Raw genomic sequence first — 18,697 nt, 5'->3', positions numbered from 1 at the left:
AACAGTTCATAATACAAGCATAAAACTGTCTGACGGTAAAGCCTGTTTTCTTTACATCCACATTGTGCTCCTATACTACATCCTTTTTTCTGTCTGTTAAAAACATCGAATAGTTTGGTCAGTAGTTACCAGAAAATTAAGTAATTTTATTTATTATTTTGTTTTTCTTTACTGATGTTCTTCTGTTCCCACGTCTAGCAACTGGTGACGATGATGACTGGGATGAAGACTGGGATGACCCCAAGTCCTCCTCTCCTTACTTTAAGGATTCAGAGTCAGCAGAAGCAGGTGTCCAGCGGGGAAACAGTCGTCCTGGGGCCTCCTCCATGAAACTGCCACTTAACAAGTAAGCTTCCAAAGGAGACGAGGAAACCAGGATCTGAGTTTAGGAATGTATCTGAAATATAAAGAGGCAGTTGAGTTTTTCCATGTTCAGTGAGCTGTTGAGTTTTGGATGTGGCTTGGCCATTTGAATTTGCATCTTAGCATGGAAGCTGATTTTTTTAAATCATTTTACAATGTTAGTGAAATACTTATTCCATTTAATCATCTGCCAAATAGCTTTTCTTTTATCAACTCTGTCATATATTTAGTTATCATTGCTAAAAATAATTACTAATAAGAAATGTAAATATATGTATAAAACTAAGGAAAGTTAAAAATAATATAACAACTACTTTTATTATTTATTTATTTGGTACCAGGGAATGAACCCAGAGGCACTTTACCACTGAGCGCCAGTGCCAGCCCCTCTCTCCTTTTTTAATTTTTAAATTTGAGACAGGATCTCGCTAAATTGCTTAGGGACTAGTTAAGTGCTAAGACTAGCTTTGAACTCAATCTCTTAAGCCACTAGGGTTACAAGCATGTGACACCACCCCTGGCAACAACCGCTCTCTCTTAAATGCTTTACTCTTTTATTAATAACTAACCATGTGCCAGGCATTATAAAATCATTTATATGTATTTTCATGCCCCTTTGTGGCACATGTAGTCCCTGTCTTTCTGTGGGGAAGATTGAAGGCCAGGGAGGTCAGGTAATGCTCAGGCTCACACAGGTGGCAAGTGCTCTAGCCAGGATTCCAGGCCATCAATACTCAAAGCACATACTCTCAGACTACAATGGATGTGTTCCTGAGATCTTTTTTCACTTAGAGTTCTCTTAGATAAATAAAAAATGATTTTTTTAATAATACTTGCAGTCTTACTGCTTAACAAGAATGCATGTGGGAAAGAGTGAATATGGAGTTAGCACTGTAAGAGTTTTGGTAGATAGTTCTACTAAGTGTATAGTTTACAGTAGTGCGACTTGAAGAACATATTGTCATCCCTAAGAGTCTTCAGGTACTCTTCTTTAGGCACTCTTGCTTAAAATAGCTTGTTTTCTAAAATTACTAATACTTTTTTCAGTGTTCCAAGTCCATGATTCAAAGTAGTTATCAAAGAACATTCATCCGATTTAGAGGCAAACCAGTAAGGCTCACTTCTGATTTCTCTATTCAGACGCTAAAATCAAGGAGGGCCTGGAATGAGATATTCCAAACTCTAAAAGAAAACACCTGCCATCCAAAGTTACTATAACCAGCAAAGCTAGTAGCAAATCCAAGGGGGAAACAAAAACTTTCCATGACAAGAATAAACTAAAAGAATTAATGAGAACTGGGGTTGTGACTCAGTGGTAGCACACTCCTAACATGCATGAGGCCCTGGGTTCAATCTGCAACACCACAAAAAATAAAATAAAGGTATTGTGTCCACCTACAACTAAAAAAATATATATTAAAAAAAAATTCATGAGCACCAAGCCAGAACAAGGAATATTCAAAGATTAACTGCACACAGAGGCACTAAAGAACAATTCCCCAAGCTCCCAAGCAGAGAAAGTTCAATAGAAAGGGTAATCCACTAAATGAGAATCCAGACAGGATTAAATATAGCAAAAAGTCAAAATGGCAAGAAACCACAAACATATCTATACTAATACTGAATGTTAACAGTCTCAACTCCCCAATTAAAAGACATAAATTAACAGAATGGATCAAAAAATAAGATCCAACTATATGCTATTTACAAGAGACTCATCTTTAGGCAAAGACACCCACAGGCTGAAGTTTTGGATGGAAAAAAATATTCCATGCACATGGACCCTGAAAACAAGAATGAGTAGCTATTCTCAGATCTGACAAAGCAGATTTCAAGCAAAAATGAATCAGAAAGAAACAAGGCCACTACATTCTGGTAAAGAATTCAACAAGAAGACATAACAATAGTAAACATTTATGTCCCCAAATGTCAACATACCCAATTACATTTAAAAATTGCTGCATGACATTAGATCCCAGATAGACCCCAACACAAAAATACTGGCTGATTTCAATACACCCTTATCACCAATAGACAAGTCATCAAAATAATGAAGATATCTCCAACTTAAATAATACTACAAAAAAAATGGACCTAACAGACATCTACAGAGCATTCTACCCCATAACAGCTGAATTTATCCTCTTAGCAGTGTATGGAATTTTTTCCAAAATTGATCATATTCTCCACCACAAAACAAATCTTGGCAAATACAAAAAACATCAATATAATCCCATGTATCCTATCAGGCCATAATGGAATGAAGCTAGAAATGAACAGCAAATAATAGAAACCACAAAAAACACATGGAGATTGAAAAATACTCTCTTTAAGAATAGATCAAAGGAACAGTGTGGTGGCACACACTTGTAGTTCCAGTGGCTCAGGAGTCTGAGACAGGAGGATTGCAAGTTTCAAAGCCAGCCTCGGCAATTTTAGCAAGACCTTAAGCAACTTAGACCCTGTCTCAAAATAAAACATTAAAAGGGCTGGGGATGTGGCTCAATGATTAAGTGCCCCTGTGTTCAATCCTTGGTACCAAAAAAAAAAAAAAAAAAAAAGGTAGATAGGTGGAAGAAAGAAGAAATGAGATCAGAAATAAATTATTAGAACCTAACGAGAACAGAGATACAACATATCAAAATCTCTGGGACAGTATGAAATCAGTTCTAAGAGGAAAATGTACAGCACTGAGTGCCTACATTTAAAAAATAGATGCTGAATGAATAAGCTTATGCTCAACTGCAAGACCTTAGGAAAAAAAAAAGCTAACTCCAAAATCAACAGAAGACAGGAAAAATTAAGATTAGAGCCAAAAATCAATGAAATTGAGAATAAGAAGACAATATACAGGATTAATGTAATAAGAGTTGGTTCTTAAAAGGCAAATAAGATTAACAAACTCTTAGCCCAACTAACCCAAAGAAAAAGAGAGAAGACCCAAATCAACAAGATCAAAGATGGAAAAGGAGATATCACCACAAACCTTTTGAAATCTGGAGGATTATCAGAACCTATTTTGAAAATTTTTACTCCAGTAAACTGGAAAATGTAGAATTGACAAATCTTTAGACACAGGTTACCTGCCCAAATTGAATCAGAAAGATAGAGAAAATCTAAATAGACCAAGATGAAGTAATGAAATTAGAACAACAATGAAAAGCCTTCCAAAAAAGAAAAGCCCAGGACCAGATGGATTCTCAGCTGAGTTCTACAGACCTTTAAAGAAGAACTAACACCAGTCTTTCTCATATTATTCCATGAAATTGAAAGGGAGGGAACACTCCCAAATAATTCTAAGAAGCCAGTATGACTCTGATTCCAAAACTACACAAATATGCATCAAGGAAAGAAAACCACCGACCAATATTCCTGATGGACATAGATGCAAAAATTCTTAATAAAATACACCATGATCAAGTGTATTTTGCATTCCTGGGATGCAAGATTGGTTCAAATATATGAAAAAAAAAAAATGTTCAACAGCTCTAGCCATCAGGGAAATGCACATCAAAACTGCATTGAAATTTCATCTCACTCCAGTCAGAGTGGCAAGGATCAAGAATACAAACTAATAAATGCCGGTGAGGTTATGGAGGAAAAGATACACTTGTATACTGTTGGTGAGACTGTAGACTAGTACAACCACTAGTCCTCAAAAAACTGGGGATGGGCCTGCGGCAGAGTGCTTGCCTAGCATGTGTGAGGCACTGAGTTTGATCCTCTGCACCACGTAAAAAAGAACAAATAAAGGCATGTTGTCCATCTACAACTACAAAAAATAAAATAAAATAAAAAACCTGAAGATGGAACCACCAAATGATCCAGTCATCCCACTCCTTGGCATTTTCCCAAAAAAATCTAAACTCAGCATACGACAGCAGTTCAGCCACATCAGTGTTTATTGCAGCACAACTCAAAATAGCCAAATTATGAAATCAACCCAGGTGCCCATCAACAGATGAATGGATCAAGAAATTGTGGGGAGTGTTTGTGCATGTATATATATGTACACATACACACAGTGGAGTTCTACTCAGCCATAAAAAAAAAAAAAGAATGAAATTATGGCATTTGCCAGTAAATAAATGGAAATGGAGAATACTGTGCTGAGTGAAATAAGCCAAACTCAGAAACTCAAAGTTGGATTGCTTTCTTTCATATGTGGAAGCTAGAGTAAAATAAAGGAAAGGGAGAGGGAAAGACAGGATATCATAAAGGTGAAGGGAAGATCAGTAACGTAGAAGGAGGTGATCAAGAGACAGTGAAGTGATGGGAAAGGGGAGGCCATGCAGAGTGGATTCTTAAAAATTATGTGCATACATAAATATACCAGAGGGAACCTCACCTTTAAGTGTAAGTGAAAAGAGCCAATCTAACATAAATAAATAGGCAAGCAAAAGGAAGTTTAGTAGAGGAAGAAGAGCTGAGAGGGAAGGGAGGACAGAGGGAAAAGCAGTAGGGAAAAGAGGGGATCATGAGCTGAAATTGAATTCCATGCATGTGTGAGTTGTCAGGACGAGCCCAACTACCTTGTGTAACTGTGAGCCCTATTAAAAAAAAGTTCAGCTACAAATGGAAAAGAACTGAAAACGTAATACTTGGCTTTTATTTAGAGCCAAGGTCTAGTAGAGGCCGACACATCTACAGAGTCCATTGAAATCACATCAGGGATTAACTAGGATCCCTTTCACCTCTCCCTCCAGTTTCTTCCATTATGTATTTTCATGGTCAGGTGCATGCATAATAAATTCAGTCATTCATTACTACCGTATCATGTTTTTAGATTTAAATTTGAAGTTCTCAGTATGGTCAATAGTGATGTCTGTTTCTCTCAGTTGTTCTTTAAACCTTAATATAATGTTTGAATTCCATTTAAATGTAATTTGTCTCTTGGATCGATTTTGAAAAGCAGAGACTAAGAAAAACCAGTGGCCATGTTTCCTAGCCAGTGTGTGAGCCGGACTCTGGTGCCCTGTCCTGCCCTGCTGTGCACTGGCTCTCAAACTTTGAGTTTGAGGACCTATTTGAACTTCAGTTTCCTCATCTCTGAAGCAAAGAGGTTGGCTTTAATTAAGCATTCTTTCTGCTCTGAAATGGCATTCCAGGTTGAAACCAAACTAGAGAAGTCCTGATGTAACCCTGTTCCTCTCAGGCTTCTTTCTCTCTCATATGCTGGGAATAATTGAAGCCATATGCTTTTTTATTTAATGGACTAATACACATTGAGTCACTTGGAACAGTTGTGAACTTTTTTTTTTAATGTATTTACACCTTTTCAGTAATTCATTTTATTGTCAGCTGTGTTTGCGTCATGGAATATTAACCTTATATTAAAATATACTACGTTGCTATAACTGGAAGTACATAGTTAATGCCAGAACTTTGCCATGGTCCATAAGAATACTAAAAACGTGATGTGCTGTGTGCACTCAGCTCATTCACTATCTGGTCAGGGAGTTGTTGCTGTGTCTGATCCCCAGAAAAGCAGAAATTCTTTAATGAAAGGGACCATGTTGGCCTGCTAGTTCAGGACTTGTTCAAGTTCTGGAAATACAAATACTTTCTCCAAATACTTTCTAGTCTGCTAGAATATGTATATGGACAATGGCAGTAAGTGGAATAAATTGTATAGGAGGCATATACTCAGAATGCTGAGGAAGCGGAGTGAGAGTCCTGGCTCTTCACACAGCCTTTAATCCCCTTACCACCCGAGAAGGTGGGTTTGCTCAGTGCCATGCGTCACCGGGAACACCACCCAGTGCTGGAGCTGCAGTTCACACGCAGAGCGACCCAACCCGAGACTCCTCTTTCAAGTCTTCCCTTCACCATGTTGGTGATGGATGGTTTCAGATCCAGTGAGGCAAATATAGAACCCATGAATATCACACCTTCTGAAATCAGACTTCTCTGGAGTTTAATTAAATGACTAGCCAGCCATTGAACACTTTTATTTACCACACTCTTCAGTTCCGGTGCATGTGAAAGACAGAACAAAGTTAAAGCTGGGGTGTTGGGGAAACATGGGGAGACTGGGAGAATTTCTGTGAGGAAAGGCATCAAGACTCACAGCACTTATCTTCATGATTAGATTTCCTGGATTTGCAAAACCTGGAATGGAACAGTATTTGTTGGCCAAGCAACTAGCAAAACCCAAAGAGAAAATTCCCATCATTGTAAGTTCGTTTGTTTGTTTGCTTTGTTTCTAATTAAGATCTTTCATAATGCATTAAAGCTAAGAGGGTTATTAGTCTTCTCAAAAGTAGTTTTAAACACATTGCATGTCCCAAATAATTGATGATATCTTAGTATTGTAGGAGTACTAAAGATAATTAGCATAAATTAATGCCTGTTATTATCCAGATATTCTTTATTTTTAACTTTCAAATAATTGATTTTGAAGCAGCACTCATGCTTGTTCTTTTAGTACCTTTTCTAAAGTGTCTTAAAGTGTATTTTATGTGCTGTTTTTCTACTAGTCCTACCTATTCTAGCTAATAAGCTCAGTTCAGCTATTTAGGTTCCACCCTAGAAAGCACAGCATTCTGTCAGAATCGGGTGCTTTTCTCAATATGCTGGCCACAGGGCTTCTTCCAGTGGGCCAGCTGTCAGCCAAGCAGAGGAACTGGCAAGTGGGAGCTGGGTGCTAATGACACCTTGAAGAATGTCACCTGTCTTAAGAGTACTGCTCATTATTATGCAGTGTGACACAGGCTTTTTGATTTCTTCCCATGATTTGATCTATGTGTGTTCCCTAATGAAATTCTGGCTGTTTTTGACCCTATCCACTTAGCCCTGTGACTGAGATGGGGGCGACCTGGGGTGGAATCTCCATAATGCAAACAAGGATGAGGAAACACTGGTCTTGGTCTATAATTTTTGGGTTCTGGACTTGATAAAATTACATTGAACAATCTGATTACTGGATGCTCTGATTACTTGTTCTCACCTCTTTGAAAGGCTTGAAATTTTGGAAACCTCCAGACAAAAGAGCCCCTTTTATCTTTTTCTCTCAAAGCAAATTTGGGATAATTATTTACCAAAAGTAGTACTTGGATTAACAATTTACCTGTTTTGTTTGTGCCAGGCTTAAAAAATATGTATCTGTATCTATATCTCTCTATATATTTCCTTGTTCTTTTGATTAAATTTAAAACTCCACAGAATTAAGAGCCCATGTCTCTGCCCTCACCTTCTTAAAGTGGACTTGGCCTGGGGTGACTGTGGAGGGACAGAGTGGAAGGCTGGGGCCTGGCCTGGCCTCACGAGTTCACGGTGGAGCTGGGCCCATGAGCCCCAGAGGCAGGGCTGCCTCTGAGGCCTCTTAGGTGGACAGGGAAGCTGAGGGGAGCCCTAAAGTCTTCAGGAAGCCAGGAGAAAGCGGACACCTGGTTCTCTCCTTGGAGGGTGTGGTAGTAAAATATGGCCCTTCCCACTAGTAAAATATGGCCCTGTGGGCATAGGGACCCTGACCAACCCTGCCCCTCAGTCCCAGTCACAGAGGGAAGTTCGCCAAGGTACCCCCAGTTCCTGCTCTCAAGCTTTAGGAAAGTGCCCTGCATCCCAGCCCCCTCTGTTTGTTCTCAGAGATCTTCTCTTTAGTCCCTTACTGAACCTCCAGTCCTTGGTCACCTTCCTGACCTAACACCTCTGGGCTTTCATGCTTCAGCCTACCTTTTCCCTTGATCACCTTTGAGAAAGAAAAAGGACTGGATGTCACTCTTCCCCTTAAATCTGCTGGTCTTCCTTCAGAGATCTCAGCCTGCACAAATCTCTCTTCTTTCAACCCAAAACACATGGTCTGCCCATTTTCTTTTTACTCTTCTTACCATACTTTTTCTAACTGCAAGATTAAAACCTGTTATATAACTTTTTATTCCTCCTTGAGTCTCTGTGGATTTCTTTCCTGGAAAGTGTTCCCTTTACATATTGGTTTTTTACCTTATTCCTAGATTATGTAATTCAGTATTTTTCAATTCCAAGTCAAGAAGATAATATATCCTCAAGATCATAAGGACTCCTGTTCTTTTTTTTTGTAAGGGGGGAGTACCAGGAGTTGAACTCAGGGGTGCTCAACCACTGAGCCACGCCCCCAGCCCTATTTTGTATCTTACTTAGAAACGGTCTCACTGAGTTGCTTAGCACCTCGCCATTGCTGAGCCTGGCTTTTCACTCACGATCCTCCTGTCTCAGCCTCCCAAGCCACTGGAATCACAGGCCTGTGCCACCGTGTATGTCAGGATTCCTGTTCTAAGATGTTCCTTGATAAGATCCACTGGTCCCACATTCTGGATCTCAGAAATCTGTAACAGTTTCTATTCATTCTGAATGAATGAATGATCCAGAGGCATCATGAAACTGTTGGTCATTCATTCAGGGTGCGATCTCAGGAGCCTGTGCGTGAACCCCAGATCCAAGGTCTTCTGCAGCACCTCTAGCCTTGCAGTCTTAAGCCAGATGAAAACAACCACATTCAGGGCCCCAGACCTGTTGGCACTTAGCAGGGCCTGGCAGAAATGATCCACAGGCTCAAAACTTACATGCCAGTTCTCTGTACCCCACACAGAAGTTAGCCCAGTTCCCTTCCCCGGCCATCCCCAGGTGGAGTGGAAGCCTGAAGAGCCGCACCTGACCATGAACTTCTGCCCCCTGGTCACAGATGGGAAAGGACAGTGGAGAAAGATGGGGGCCTGTCTTTTGGCAAACCTTGCCTAGCAGGTAGAATACCCTGGCACAGGAAGTGAGCACCCGTGCTTCTGTACCACAGTCCCCGAGAGCACACAGCTGGTCTAATTCTTGCTGTGAGGCTCAGAACCCACTGCCAGTAGTAAAGCCATGGAGGGGAGATGCTGGCCAATCCGATTAGCCGTTTCTGTGGCTTTGAAAGAGCCACTCAGAGTGTCACTCACAGATCACTTGCCCAGTTGGAAATTGTTACTAGTCCACCCTGAGATCAGTACAAAAAGTGAGAGTGTTTAGAAAACGTGATGGTAATTTGACATCATTGAGAAATCCAAATGTATAGATTTTTATTTCACAAAACTATTAGTGTGTAATAGATTGAAAATTTTTAAAAACTGGCCTTTCACAAATAGCTTGAGAGAAAGTTGGTCTAGAGAGAGGCACTGTGTCCCAGCCCGGGCTCGCCAAGCTGGGGAGCCAGATTCTCCTCTGTGGGCCAGGCTGCCTACGTGGGAGCAGAAGGGTTTGTCCTAACAAGTGTGTTCTTCAAACGTGACATCTCACAGGAACAGAGACCAGTTATGAACCTTCTTGAAGAGGAGCAAGAATGACCACATAGAGGACTAAGAGAATTGTTTACTGATTTGTACCAACTATATTTACTATTTTTCCATGTTACAAAATTAACTTTTCCTGGATCATTGTGTAGGTTGGAGATTATGGCCCGATGTGGGTTTATCCTACCTCTACGTTTGACTGTGTGGTAGCTGACCCCAGGAAAGGCTCCAAAATGTATGGTCTGAAGAGCTACATTGAATATCAGTTGACCCCTACTGTAAGTGCACGATGTCAGACACCACGGCTGCACTCACTGCCTACCTGCCACTTGCTTTTCTCCTTGTTTTATGTGGTGAACCATTGGTGACTTTCATCTCTCTCCCTTATTTTGTAGAACACTAATCGGTCTGTAAACCACAGGTATAAGCACTTTGACTGGTTGTATGAACGTCTCCTGGTTAAGTTTGGATCAGCCATTCCGATCCCTTCTCTTCCAGACAAGCAGGTCACAGGTGAGTGTGTGTGTCATGATGAGCACAGGACAAGGGAAAGGACGTGGTCAGGAGGTCCTGTAAGCCAGTGAGGTGGGGTTCCTCTAGAGCAGCAGGGTGCCTGCATGTAGTTGATACCTCTGAAAAGAGACCCTGCGAAAACAGTGATTATTCAGACAGCCTAAAATGAAAATAAAAATGTGTGACCCAAATAATGTAAAGAGGCCATGCAGACCAACTGCGTCGCTTCCCACTGAGGCGTTTGTAACTGATTATTGCCCTTTCCCTTTTCTTGTCTGTTGAAAGTGTTCTGCTCCTCCCACCAGTTCCCTCCCCCAAAATTCTTCTGGAAAATAACCACATGCTACCAGGGCATCTTGTGAAGGAGCAGTCAGAAAGGGTTTACTCCCAAGCCGGGAGTCCTTGTTCTCCACTCTTAATCTCCAGCCCTGCTGGAATCTGGGTGTGAGTGCTCAAGGACTCTGCAGCTGTGGCTTATTACACAGGTAGTGGGAAGCTGAGCTTTCCCAGAGGTGAGAGGGCCTTTTTGTAGGCAGCTGGGAAATGCTCGGGAGCAGAAACCGGCAGTGCAGGGAGGCCCAGGTGGAGAATGGAGTGAGGTGCTCAGGCTAGGACAGAGCTGTTCCCCTGTAAGCTTTACTTTGTATTTTGCTTAGTTTTCTAGAAATTCTTTGGGGGAGGGTGGAAATTTCAGCTTTTAAAGAAGTTGTTTTTCTTCTTACTTTTTGAAAAACTTTTTTCAAAAGTTTCAGATTGTCACAGCAGAATAGAGAGTAGGGGCTGCCTGCTAGGTGAATGGACACATCCTAGCAGCCCTGCAAGTGACCTGATGGGGCGCCTCCTGGAGCTGGGGTAAAGAGTGGAAGCCGTGGGGAGACCGCAGCTGCCTCCCACGCAGGGTCCAGAGCCCACCTCCCCGCGCCCAAGCAGACACTCTCCCTTCTTTTTGCCACCTCATTGCTTTCAGTATCAGCTTCCTTTTTTAAAATTCAGATTTCTTTCCATGAAAACATTAGTCCTGCTTTCTTCTTATTTTTGAATTTCAGTCTCTTCTTGAGTTTTCCTCTCACCTTTGCCCCCCTTGGTTTGCACAGCCTGCGCTCCACGGGATTTAATGAGTTCAGAGGCTGTCTCAGGGCTGGGGGACTTTGTGTCTTTTAGGTTTTAATACACTGTTAATTCTGACTCCGATAGTTCAGTGCTACTTAAAGCACCATGGGGTCACCGTTCTCCTTCCATAAGCTTTGTTTTCTTTTGTTTTTTGAAGTACAGGCATGCCGCCAAGTAGGTGGCAGAGAGAAGCAAGAAAGCAAAGTCCCCCACTCTGAAAAGAGCCGAGCTTTGACCTGCTGACCGGGATGTGTGCCAAGGAGACGGAGGCACACAGCCACCTTCTCCCCCTTCCCTCTGGTTTGCCTCCTGCCTGTGATCCCCCCAAGGTCATTGTGTGTACAAACTCCCCCTCACTGAACCTCAGGAGAAACGGAGGAGGAAGCCCCGTAGAGGATGTCAGGACGTTTCTGTGAACTTCGTGATCAATAACTTTGAAAATTTTATAGTCAACATTTGGATCTTTGGGAAATAACACTGAATGAATTGGGTTTATTCCTGGATGCCAAACAGTTCAGTGACACACTCAGTGAAAAGCGAAGTGAAGTTTGTGCAGAGTGGGGTGAGAGTTCCTCCTGTGGGCTTTTTTATTCTTTAATTAATCTGTGGAACCTGATATGAAAGTCTTACCAAGCATAAAATAACATCCAAAAGGCATAGTTTAGAGACAAACCAGCTAGCTATGTCAGAAGAATTTTCACAAGGACGGGGTTTTTCAATAAAATAAAAATCATTAAATTTCAACCACCAGTGAGTTAATGAACTCTTGGGACAGTCCCAGGCTGGCTCTTCATTCGAGGATCCCACACGCAGAAGGCCCCAGGCTTTCTGCTCTCAGAATTTTATTTTTGCCTTTCAGTGGTTCAGTTTTGCTTATCTTGGTGAGGATCCCTTTGTATGTGTTCTGCAAATACAAAGTTTATTGAGGTTCATTGAGCTTCTTGGAAGTATAGATAAAAGTTTTTCATCAAATTTTGGAAGGTTTTTGCCATTATTTCTTCAAATATCTTTTCCGCTTCTTTTTCTTCTTCTCCCTCCAGGACTCCTGTGGCAGGTGTTAGGTGTGCTTGATGAGTTCTAAGCCTTGTTCACTTTATTTTTTTTTCTTTCTGTTCTTGATCTTAGAGAAATTTTATTGATCCGTCTTCAAATGCCCTGATTCTGTCTCTTGCCATTCTGAATCTGCTGTTGAGCCCCTAGAGGGAATTTTTAATTTCAGTTATTATACTTTCAGTTCCACTAATTCCCTGTGGTTGTTCTTCTTTTTTTTTTTTTTTTTAAATAATTTCTGTCTCTTTGAGAAGCTGTTTGTTGATTGCTTATCATACTTCTGTTTAATTTTTTAAAAGTTTCCTTTAGTTCTTTGAATATATTTGTAGAAACTTAATTCAACATCTAAGGACACTTGACAGCTTCTGTTGGCTGCTTTTTCTCTCCATGTGGATTATATCTTGCTGTTTCTGTGAAGAACTCCCAATATTTGTTGAAAACTGGACATTTTGGAGAATATATTTTAGCACCTCTAGATTCTGGTTTTTCTTCCCTGAAGGTTGTTTTTGCTTTGTTAAGTAACTCACTTAGGCTAAATCTCTGAATTCTGTCTCCCTTACAGCTTAGTTAATTTTATATGCAGTTATTTTTCAGAAGCCTTTTTTTTTTTTTTTTTTGCTGTGGATCGAGACCAGGGCCTCGGAGGTGCACACAGCACTCGGCACTGCCCCACCCCCACCCTGTGTCATTTTCCGGCCTTCCTTCCTAGAGTTTGCTCAAACCCTGTGATTGATTGGACAGAAGTTGTGCTCAGCCAACTCATGCCAGTAGGGCTCTGTCCTGCCAGGGTAACTGTGTATAGGGAGAGTACTTTTGGGTCATTTTCAGGTTAGCCCTGGCTTTTACTCAGTCCTGGGGTTGCTGGGACTATAAGTGTGTGCTGCTGTGCCAGCTTCCCCAGCCCTTCTGTGACTCTTCACACGTGTGCAACCTCAGGCTGGCCTGATCCAGTCACTGCTATTGTTGCTCACCTGAGCCTGGAATGTGCTCGCCTAGCCACCAGAGCTGTAGGGTCCTTGTTGCTCCCTGTTCCCCCACCTCAGATTGTCACCGCTGAGCAAGCCATCTTCCACTGCTCCAGAAAGGGGAACTATCTCCCGCCTGACAAGAAGGCCACAGCTGCCTGTCACCATGGCTGCTCTGGCCTGGCGTGTCTTCAGTCGGGGTGGGAAGGCGCACGGAGCCGGAAGAGGGGGCACAGCCCCACAGCACCACAGGCTTCCCTGTTCTTGCTGGAAGTTGTGTTCAGGCTTGACAGTTCCCTGACAGCTGTTCCCCTTCGCCTGATCTGCAGAGCACTGACATGGTTTTGCCACTGCCCTCTGGCCTGGTAGCGGCTCCCTAGGGAGAGGATTAGCTGGTGTCCTCACTGAACATAATGGAGTTTGTTTCACAGGCTCCTGAGTCCTCGGTGTTGATTTGCTGTTGATACCTCATGCTTGTCAAACTAACTTTCTACTTTTAAAACAGCAGCATTGCTCATTGAGCTCTACTTTAACACAACCATAAATTCTAGGATAGTAACTTCCAGTGTCATATTCAGGAAAATTTTGCTTTTTTTGTTTTTTGTTGTGTTTTCTTTGGATTTCTTTTGTGGTGTGCAGGGACCAAATCCCAGGCCTTGCATGTGCTAGGCAGGTGGTCTTCCCCTGAGCTGCTTCCCCAGCCTGTTTTCAGTTTGACTTTTAAAAATAAAAGTGGAGAAATAAAGCAACAGTTCTGAGTTGCTTAAGTACTAAGTTAGGATTAAATGCACTTAGTGCTATTTCTATAACACTAGAAATGTTAGGTACTTTGCAAGAGTGACTTACTAAATTCCACTTATCACTTCTTTCTTTCCTATGGGGCTTCCTATGACCACCAAGAAACTGGCCTAATGTTTACTCATAGGCTAGAGATTGTATTACAATAAGACTTACGTTTTAATTTTTGTCATAATTAAAAGCTTTGCTGATATGTTGAGTTGGAATTTCATTCTTCAAAAACCGCTGTATCCATCTTATAAGTCTTTGAGAATTCCTTGTGTTGCATGTTTTTTAGAATACTGAAAAATCCCTAAGGTTTCCTTTTATAAAATGCTTTCTGCCAACAGCAAGCAGTCACAGAAATGGCTTCTCAGTTATAGCAATAGCACTTCGCTAATTCACTTTAGAGCGGGGTGTGCATCACTGGCGGTGTCTCTTCGGCAGGTCGCTTTGAAGAGGAATTTATCAAGATGCGCATGGAGAGACTTCAGGCTTGGATGACCAGGATGTGCCGGCACCCCGTGATCTCGGAAAGCGAGGTTTTCCAGCAGTTCCTGAACTTCCGAGATGAGAAGGTAGGGCCACTCGTTGTCACAGTCTTAGGGAAGTGAGTGTGGCCACGGTCACACTGAATTTGTCTGAAGTGAAAACTATGCTGGTTGGAATTCATCTGTCACCCCCTCCAAAGACACAGAGGGTACGGAACCCTAAGTCCCACCGGAGGGAGTCGGTGCAGTGAAAGAGCTGCCAGGCAGAGACCCCTCCCACTGGGAGTGGCTGGTCGCAGAGAGCAGGGCTGGCAGGGTGAAGGATGTGCCTGGGTGACAGGCTGTTTCCTAGGTGCTCCTGGAAGTCAGACAGACCTTGGGTGAGAAAGGTGCCATCAGCGTGAGGTGAAGGGAACCGCGAGCTTCCCGCCCTCAACCTCACAGTGCCGCAATGTCAGGAGGAAGGCCGAGTCGGGCGGACCTTTCTTAGAGCCAAGTCACTTTCCGTAACTGCTGTGAATTCAGAAATGCCGGTCTTGCTCTGCTGACTCCAGGGACCGCGTTCTGACAGAGGTCTTCTCTTTCAGTTAAAATCAAGAAGAAATTGGCCACTTGACATCGCATTGTGTCTGCTTGGGAAACAGATTTCTCTCCTGGGGAGCTTTTACCGTACACTGTACTGACATTCTCAAAAGTCGTTTTCTCTATAATTCACTTCTCTCATAAAAAATATTGCATATTTTAGAAAATACTCCAAAGAGGAAAAACTTGAGTTCATTCAGAACAGCAACAGATGCTAAATTTATTATGACCCTGGAAAAAAATGTCATGAAGTTATTTTAGTTTTAAATCACATAATAAATTACCACCTACCCTGTTGGAAATTTCAGGCAGAGATTTACTTGCTAAACTTCTTATAGTACTTTTCCTTTTTGAAGTGAACACATTTATACACTGTCTTAAAAATTAGGACCCTATCTGTGGTATACAGACGTGCACATTTCACATAGTATGAGTATTTGGGCTTAATTTCCAGTTGCTGCCTCTTTCTAGACTTGACAGGCATTTTTGGTGTGTTGCTTATGACCAGGGAGAGAATTGGAAAACACTTCCAGCATTTCTTTTGGACTTTGTGTCTATCGTCTGTTAGCCTTACAGGCTGCTCTGCAAACCCTGGCTTTCCTGGTAAGAGGCAACGTTAATCCACAGTATGTAATGGAGCTATATTGGAGTGAAAATAAGTTCTTTATTTTTTTAAACTTTATTTTAAATATTTATTTTAGTTATAGATGGACGCAATGCCTTTATTTTATTTATTTTATGTGGTACCAAGGATCAAACCCAGCGCCTCACACATGCTAGAAAAGCGCTCTACCACTGAGCCATGACTCCAGCCCTTGAAAACAAGTTCTCAACATTTCATTACTTTGTAGCTACAGAAGCTGCATGGACCCCTCGTAATTTGCTGTCTCATGGTCACCTGCAGGACTTCAGTGGGCCTAATTGTGTGATTTGTTGAGGATTTGATGTAGAAAGCACATCTGAAGGACCTGTGTCTGCACAGTGTAGTACACAAATAATAGTAAACCCTCGTTGCTGATTGTCTTATTTTTCATGGCTGCCATCTTCAGAGACCAATCTGCATGCTGTAAAAGTGGCCTCAGAGAAAAAGAACTTGAAGTCAGAGCGCTTCCGTCTCGGCTCTGACCACTGTGTGGCCTTGCTCAGGGCATGTGTTCTCTGTGGGCCACAGTTTCCTCTCCTAGTAAACGACAGTGCAGAACTAGGAAAACAGATTCTGTAGTTAACATAGAAAATTTCCAAAGAAACCACATAGAAATAAATGATTATTAAGGTAGCTAGATATAAGCCATTGCAAATTAGCAAAGAAAAAATTTTAAGTAAAAAAAAAAGCTATCATTTGCAGTAGCACTAAAAGTGTCAAATAACTAGGAGCAAATAGAAGAAATGTTAGAAAGCTCTCCATAGAAAACTATGAAGCATTATTGAGATCAGTAAAAGAAGACCTAAGTAAAACTTCTAATACTGTGTTTCATGGATTGATAACAGTAAAAATGTGTCATGTGTAGAAAAAGTGCTAAGAGGAGCTGAGAAGCTCCTGGAAAAGAAGGGAGCGCGGAGAGGATTTGGCTGGCGTCAGAGCTCAGTGCAGAGCTCTAGCAGAGTAAGAGGCCCTTCTCGATGGGGCGGGATTGAGTGGCGTGAGCTCGGGAGGGAGGGAGGGAGGGCAACCTTTTCAGGTGTGGTGCTGGGCCTGGCCAACTGCAGTCCTTGTGTGGGCAGCCCTGCAGCAGGACAGTCCGGGCAGTTTCTTCTGCTCCGTGAATATTAGTTGCAGAGCATACAGCTGAAGTCGTAACCAAAGGAGGTGTGTGCTCCCAGAAGAGTCTCCAGGAAGAGCGTTGCCGGCAGCAGTAGCAGCCGTCAGAGGGCAAGAGTGGAGGGATGCAGCCAGTGGGAGGGACGCCGGAGGTGGAGTGCTTCCCCCAGATGGCGAGGCATGGCAGTGGAGCTGGACCACCAGGAATTCCTCTTTCTCTTAACTTTCTTTTTCCGTCTTTTTTTCCCCCCTTTCGTTTTGAGAGGGAATCTCACTGTGTTGCCCAGACTGGCCTTGAACTTGGGTTCCTCCTGCCTCAGCTTCCCAGGTACCTGGGATTATAGGCACAAGCCATTGTGCCCAGCTGATAAGTATTATTTCCTATTGAGAGATGGTGACAGTCTTGGAAAGTGTGTAGGCTGAATAAATCACTGAGGGACTGCACCACACGAAGCTGCCCAGCTTGCGAAGTTCTGAAACCTTTCATGTAAAAAGCGTTCATGTCTCTCTTACGATAAACCAATAATACAAAAAAGAATGGCGACTAAAGGTTGATAGTCACTGAAGCCTGCTCTGGGGGCTTGCGCTTTTCTCTCTACGTTCATATGTGTTTGAAATCTTCCATTGTATCAAGGTTTTTAGAAACCAATTTCAGATGTAAATATGGAAGGCAGGGTAATGAAGCTTCTAGGACATGACTTAGGAGAATATCTTCATAACTCTAGCATAGGAAAGGATTTCTGAAATAAATAAGACAGACCATACAGGGGTAGATGGATAAGTTAGACTATAGTAAGACTAAGAACTTTTTTTTAAATCAGAAAAGCCATTAAAAGTTTAAAAAACAAGCTACTAAGTCAAAGATGTTTGCAGCATAAATAACCAATAAAGGGCTAGATTTTAGAATTTATAGAGACCCACATAAACAAGACAATCAGCCCTGTACAACAACAGATTTGATAATGTACTTCAAAGAAGGCATCTGAATCAACAAATGTAAAGAGAAGTACTTAATCTCATTAACAATCAAGGAAATACAAATTGAAAGCACTATCAGATACCATTCCTTACTCACCCAAATGGTTAAAATGAGGGAGACTGACCATCCACATGTCTCCTTGGTGAGGTGAGATGCCGCTGGGACTCACTCTGCTGGTGGGAAAATAGTTAAGACCAGTTTGGAAAGCAGTCTGGCGTGACCTACCACAGCTGAACCATGCAAAGGTACCACAGAATGCAGTGCGTGTGCACCAGGAGATGAGCGCGTCCCAGCGTCATTCCCGACTCCACTCGCAGAGTGCAGACGTGCTGGGGAACACACACACAGGAGCACACTGCAGCCACGCACAGCAGTGTGAGTGTAGGTCACTCCATGATTGAGCAAAGGAGCCAGGCCCAGGGCAGTGCTTACCTTGGGGTTCTTTGCAAGTTCAGGAAAACTAGCCAAACAGTAATGGAGTGGGGGTTAGGTGGTAAAACTAAAAAAGGATAAGGGCACCTTTAAGGGTCAGGGGAGGGGGTAGACCCAAGGGGCCTCTGGAATGCCAGCTCTTTTCTTTTTTGGCTGATGTTGTAGTCACAGGTTTTTGCTGCGTGAGGGTTTGTTTCTGCTATGGGTACTGTGTGTGTCTTAAAATAAGTTTTTAAAAATATCTCATAATATTGATTCCTATCTGGTATTTTAGAAAAGCCATAACCATTTTTGAAAAACAGTTAATGGTCAAAATTCACAGGGTGTGTTTATATTCACTGTGTTTATATTAGTAGCCTTGGAAAACGCATGTGATCAAATCCGTTCACTCTCCAAAGACTTGGTTTCATAAGGACCACTCTGCAGTGGTGCAGGAC

General features: G+C 42.2%; 1 protein-coding gene across 1 annotated transcript in view; it reads left to right on the top strand.

Moving 5' to 3' along the window:
• SNX9 (sorting nexin 9) overlaps window positions 1-18,697 on the top strand; it is a 92,915-nt gene that overhangs the window by 59,999 nt on the left and 14,219 nt on the right. Inside the window, 5 exon segments of the mRNA XM_079148017.1 lie at window positions 199-346; window positions 6,455-6,539; window positions 9,755-9,880; window positions 9,998-10,115; window positions 14,465-14,595. Of these exon segments, the coding sequence (XP_079004143.1) occupies window positions 199-346; window positions 6,455-6,539; window positions 9,755-9,880; window positions 9,998-10,115; window positions 14,465-14,595 (608 nt within the window).

Source organism: Sciurus vulgaris (genome assembly GCF_902686455.1).
Source record: "Sciurus vulgaris genome assembly, chromosome: 7".
NCBI classification, from domain to species: domain Eukaryota; kingdom Metazoa; phylum Chordata; class Mammalia; order Rodentia; family Sciuridae; genus Sciurus; species Sciurus vulgaris.
The sequence above is the reverse complement of the archived record's forward strand: the minus strand, read 5'-3'. Positions and strand labels throughout refer to the sequence as shown.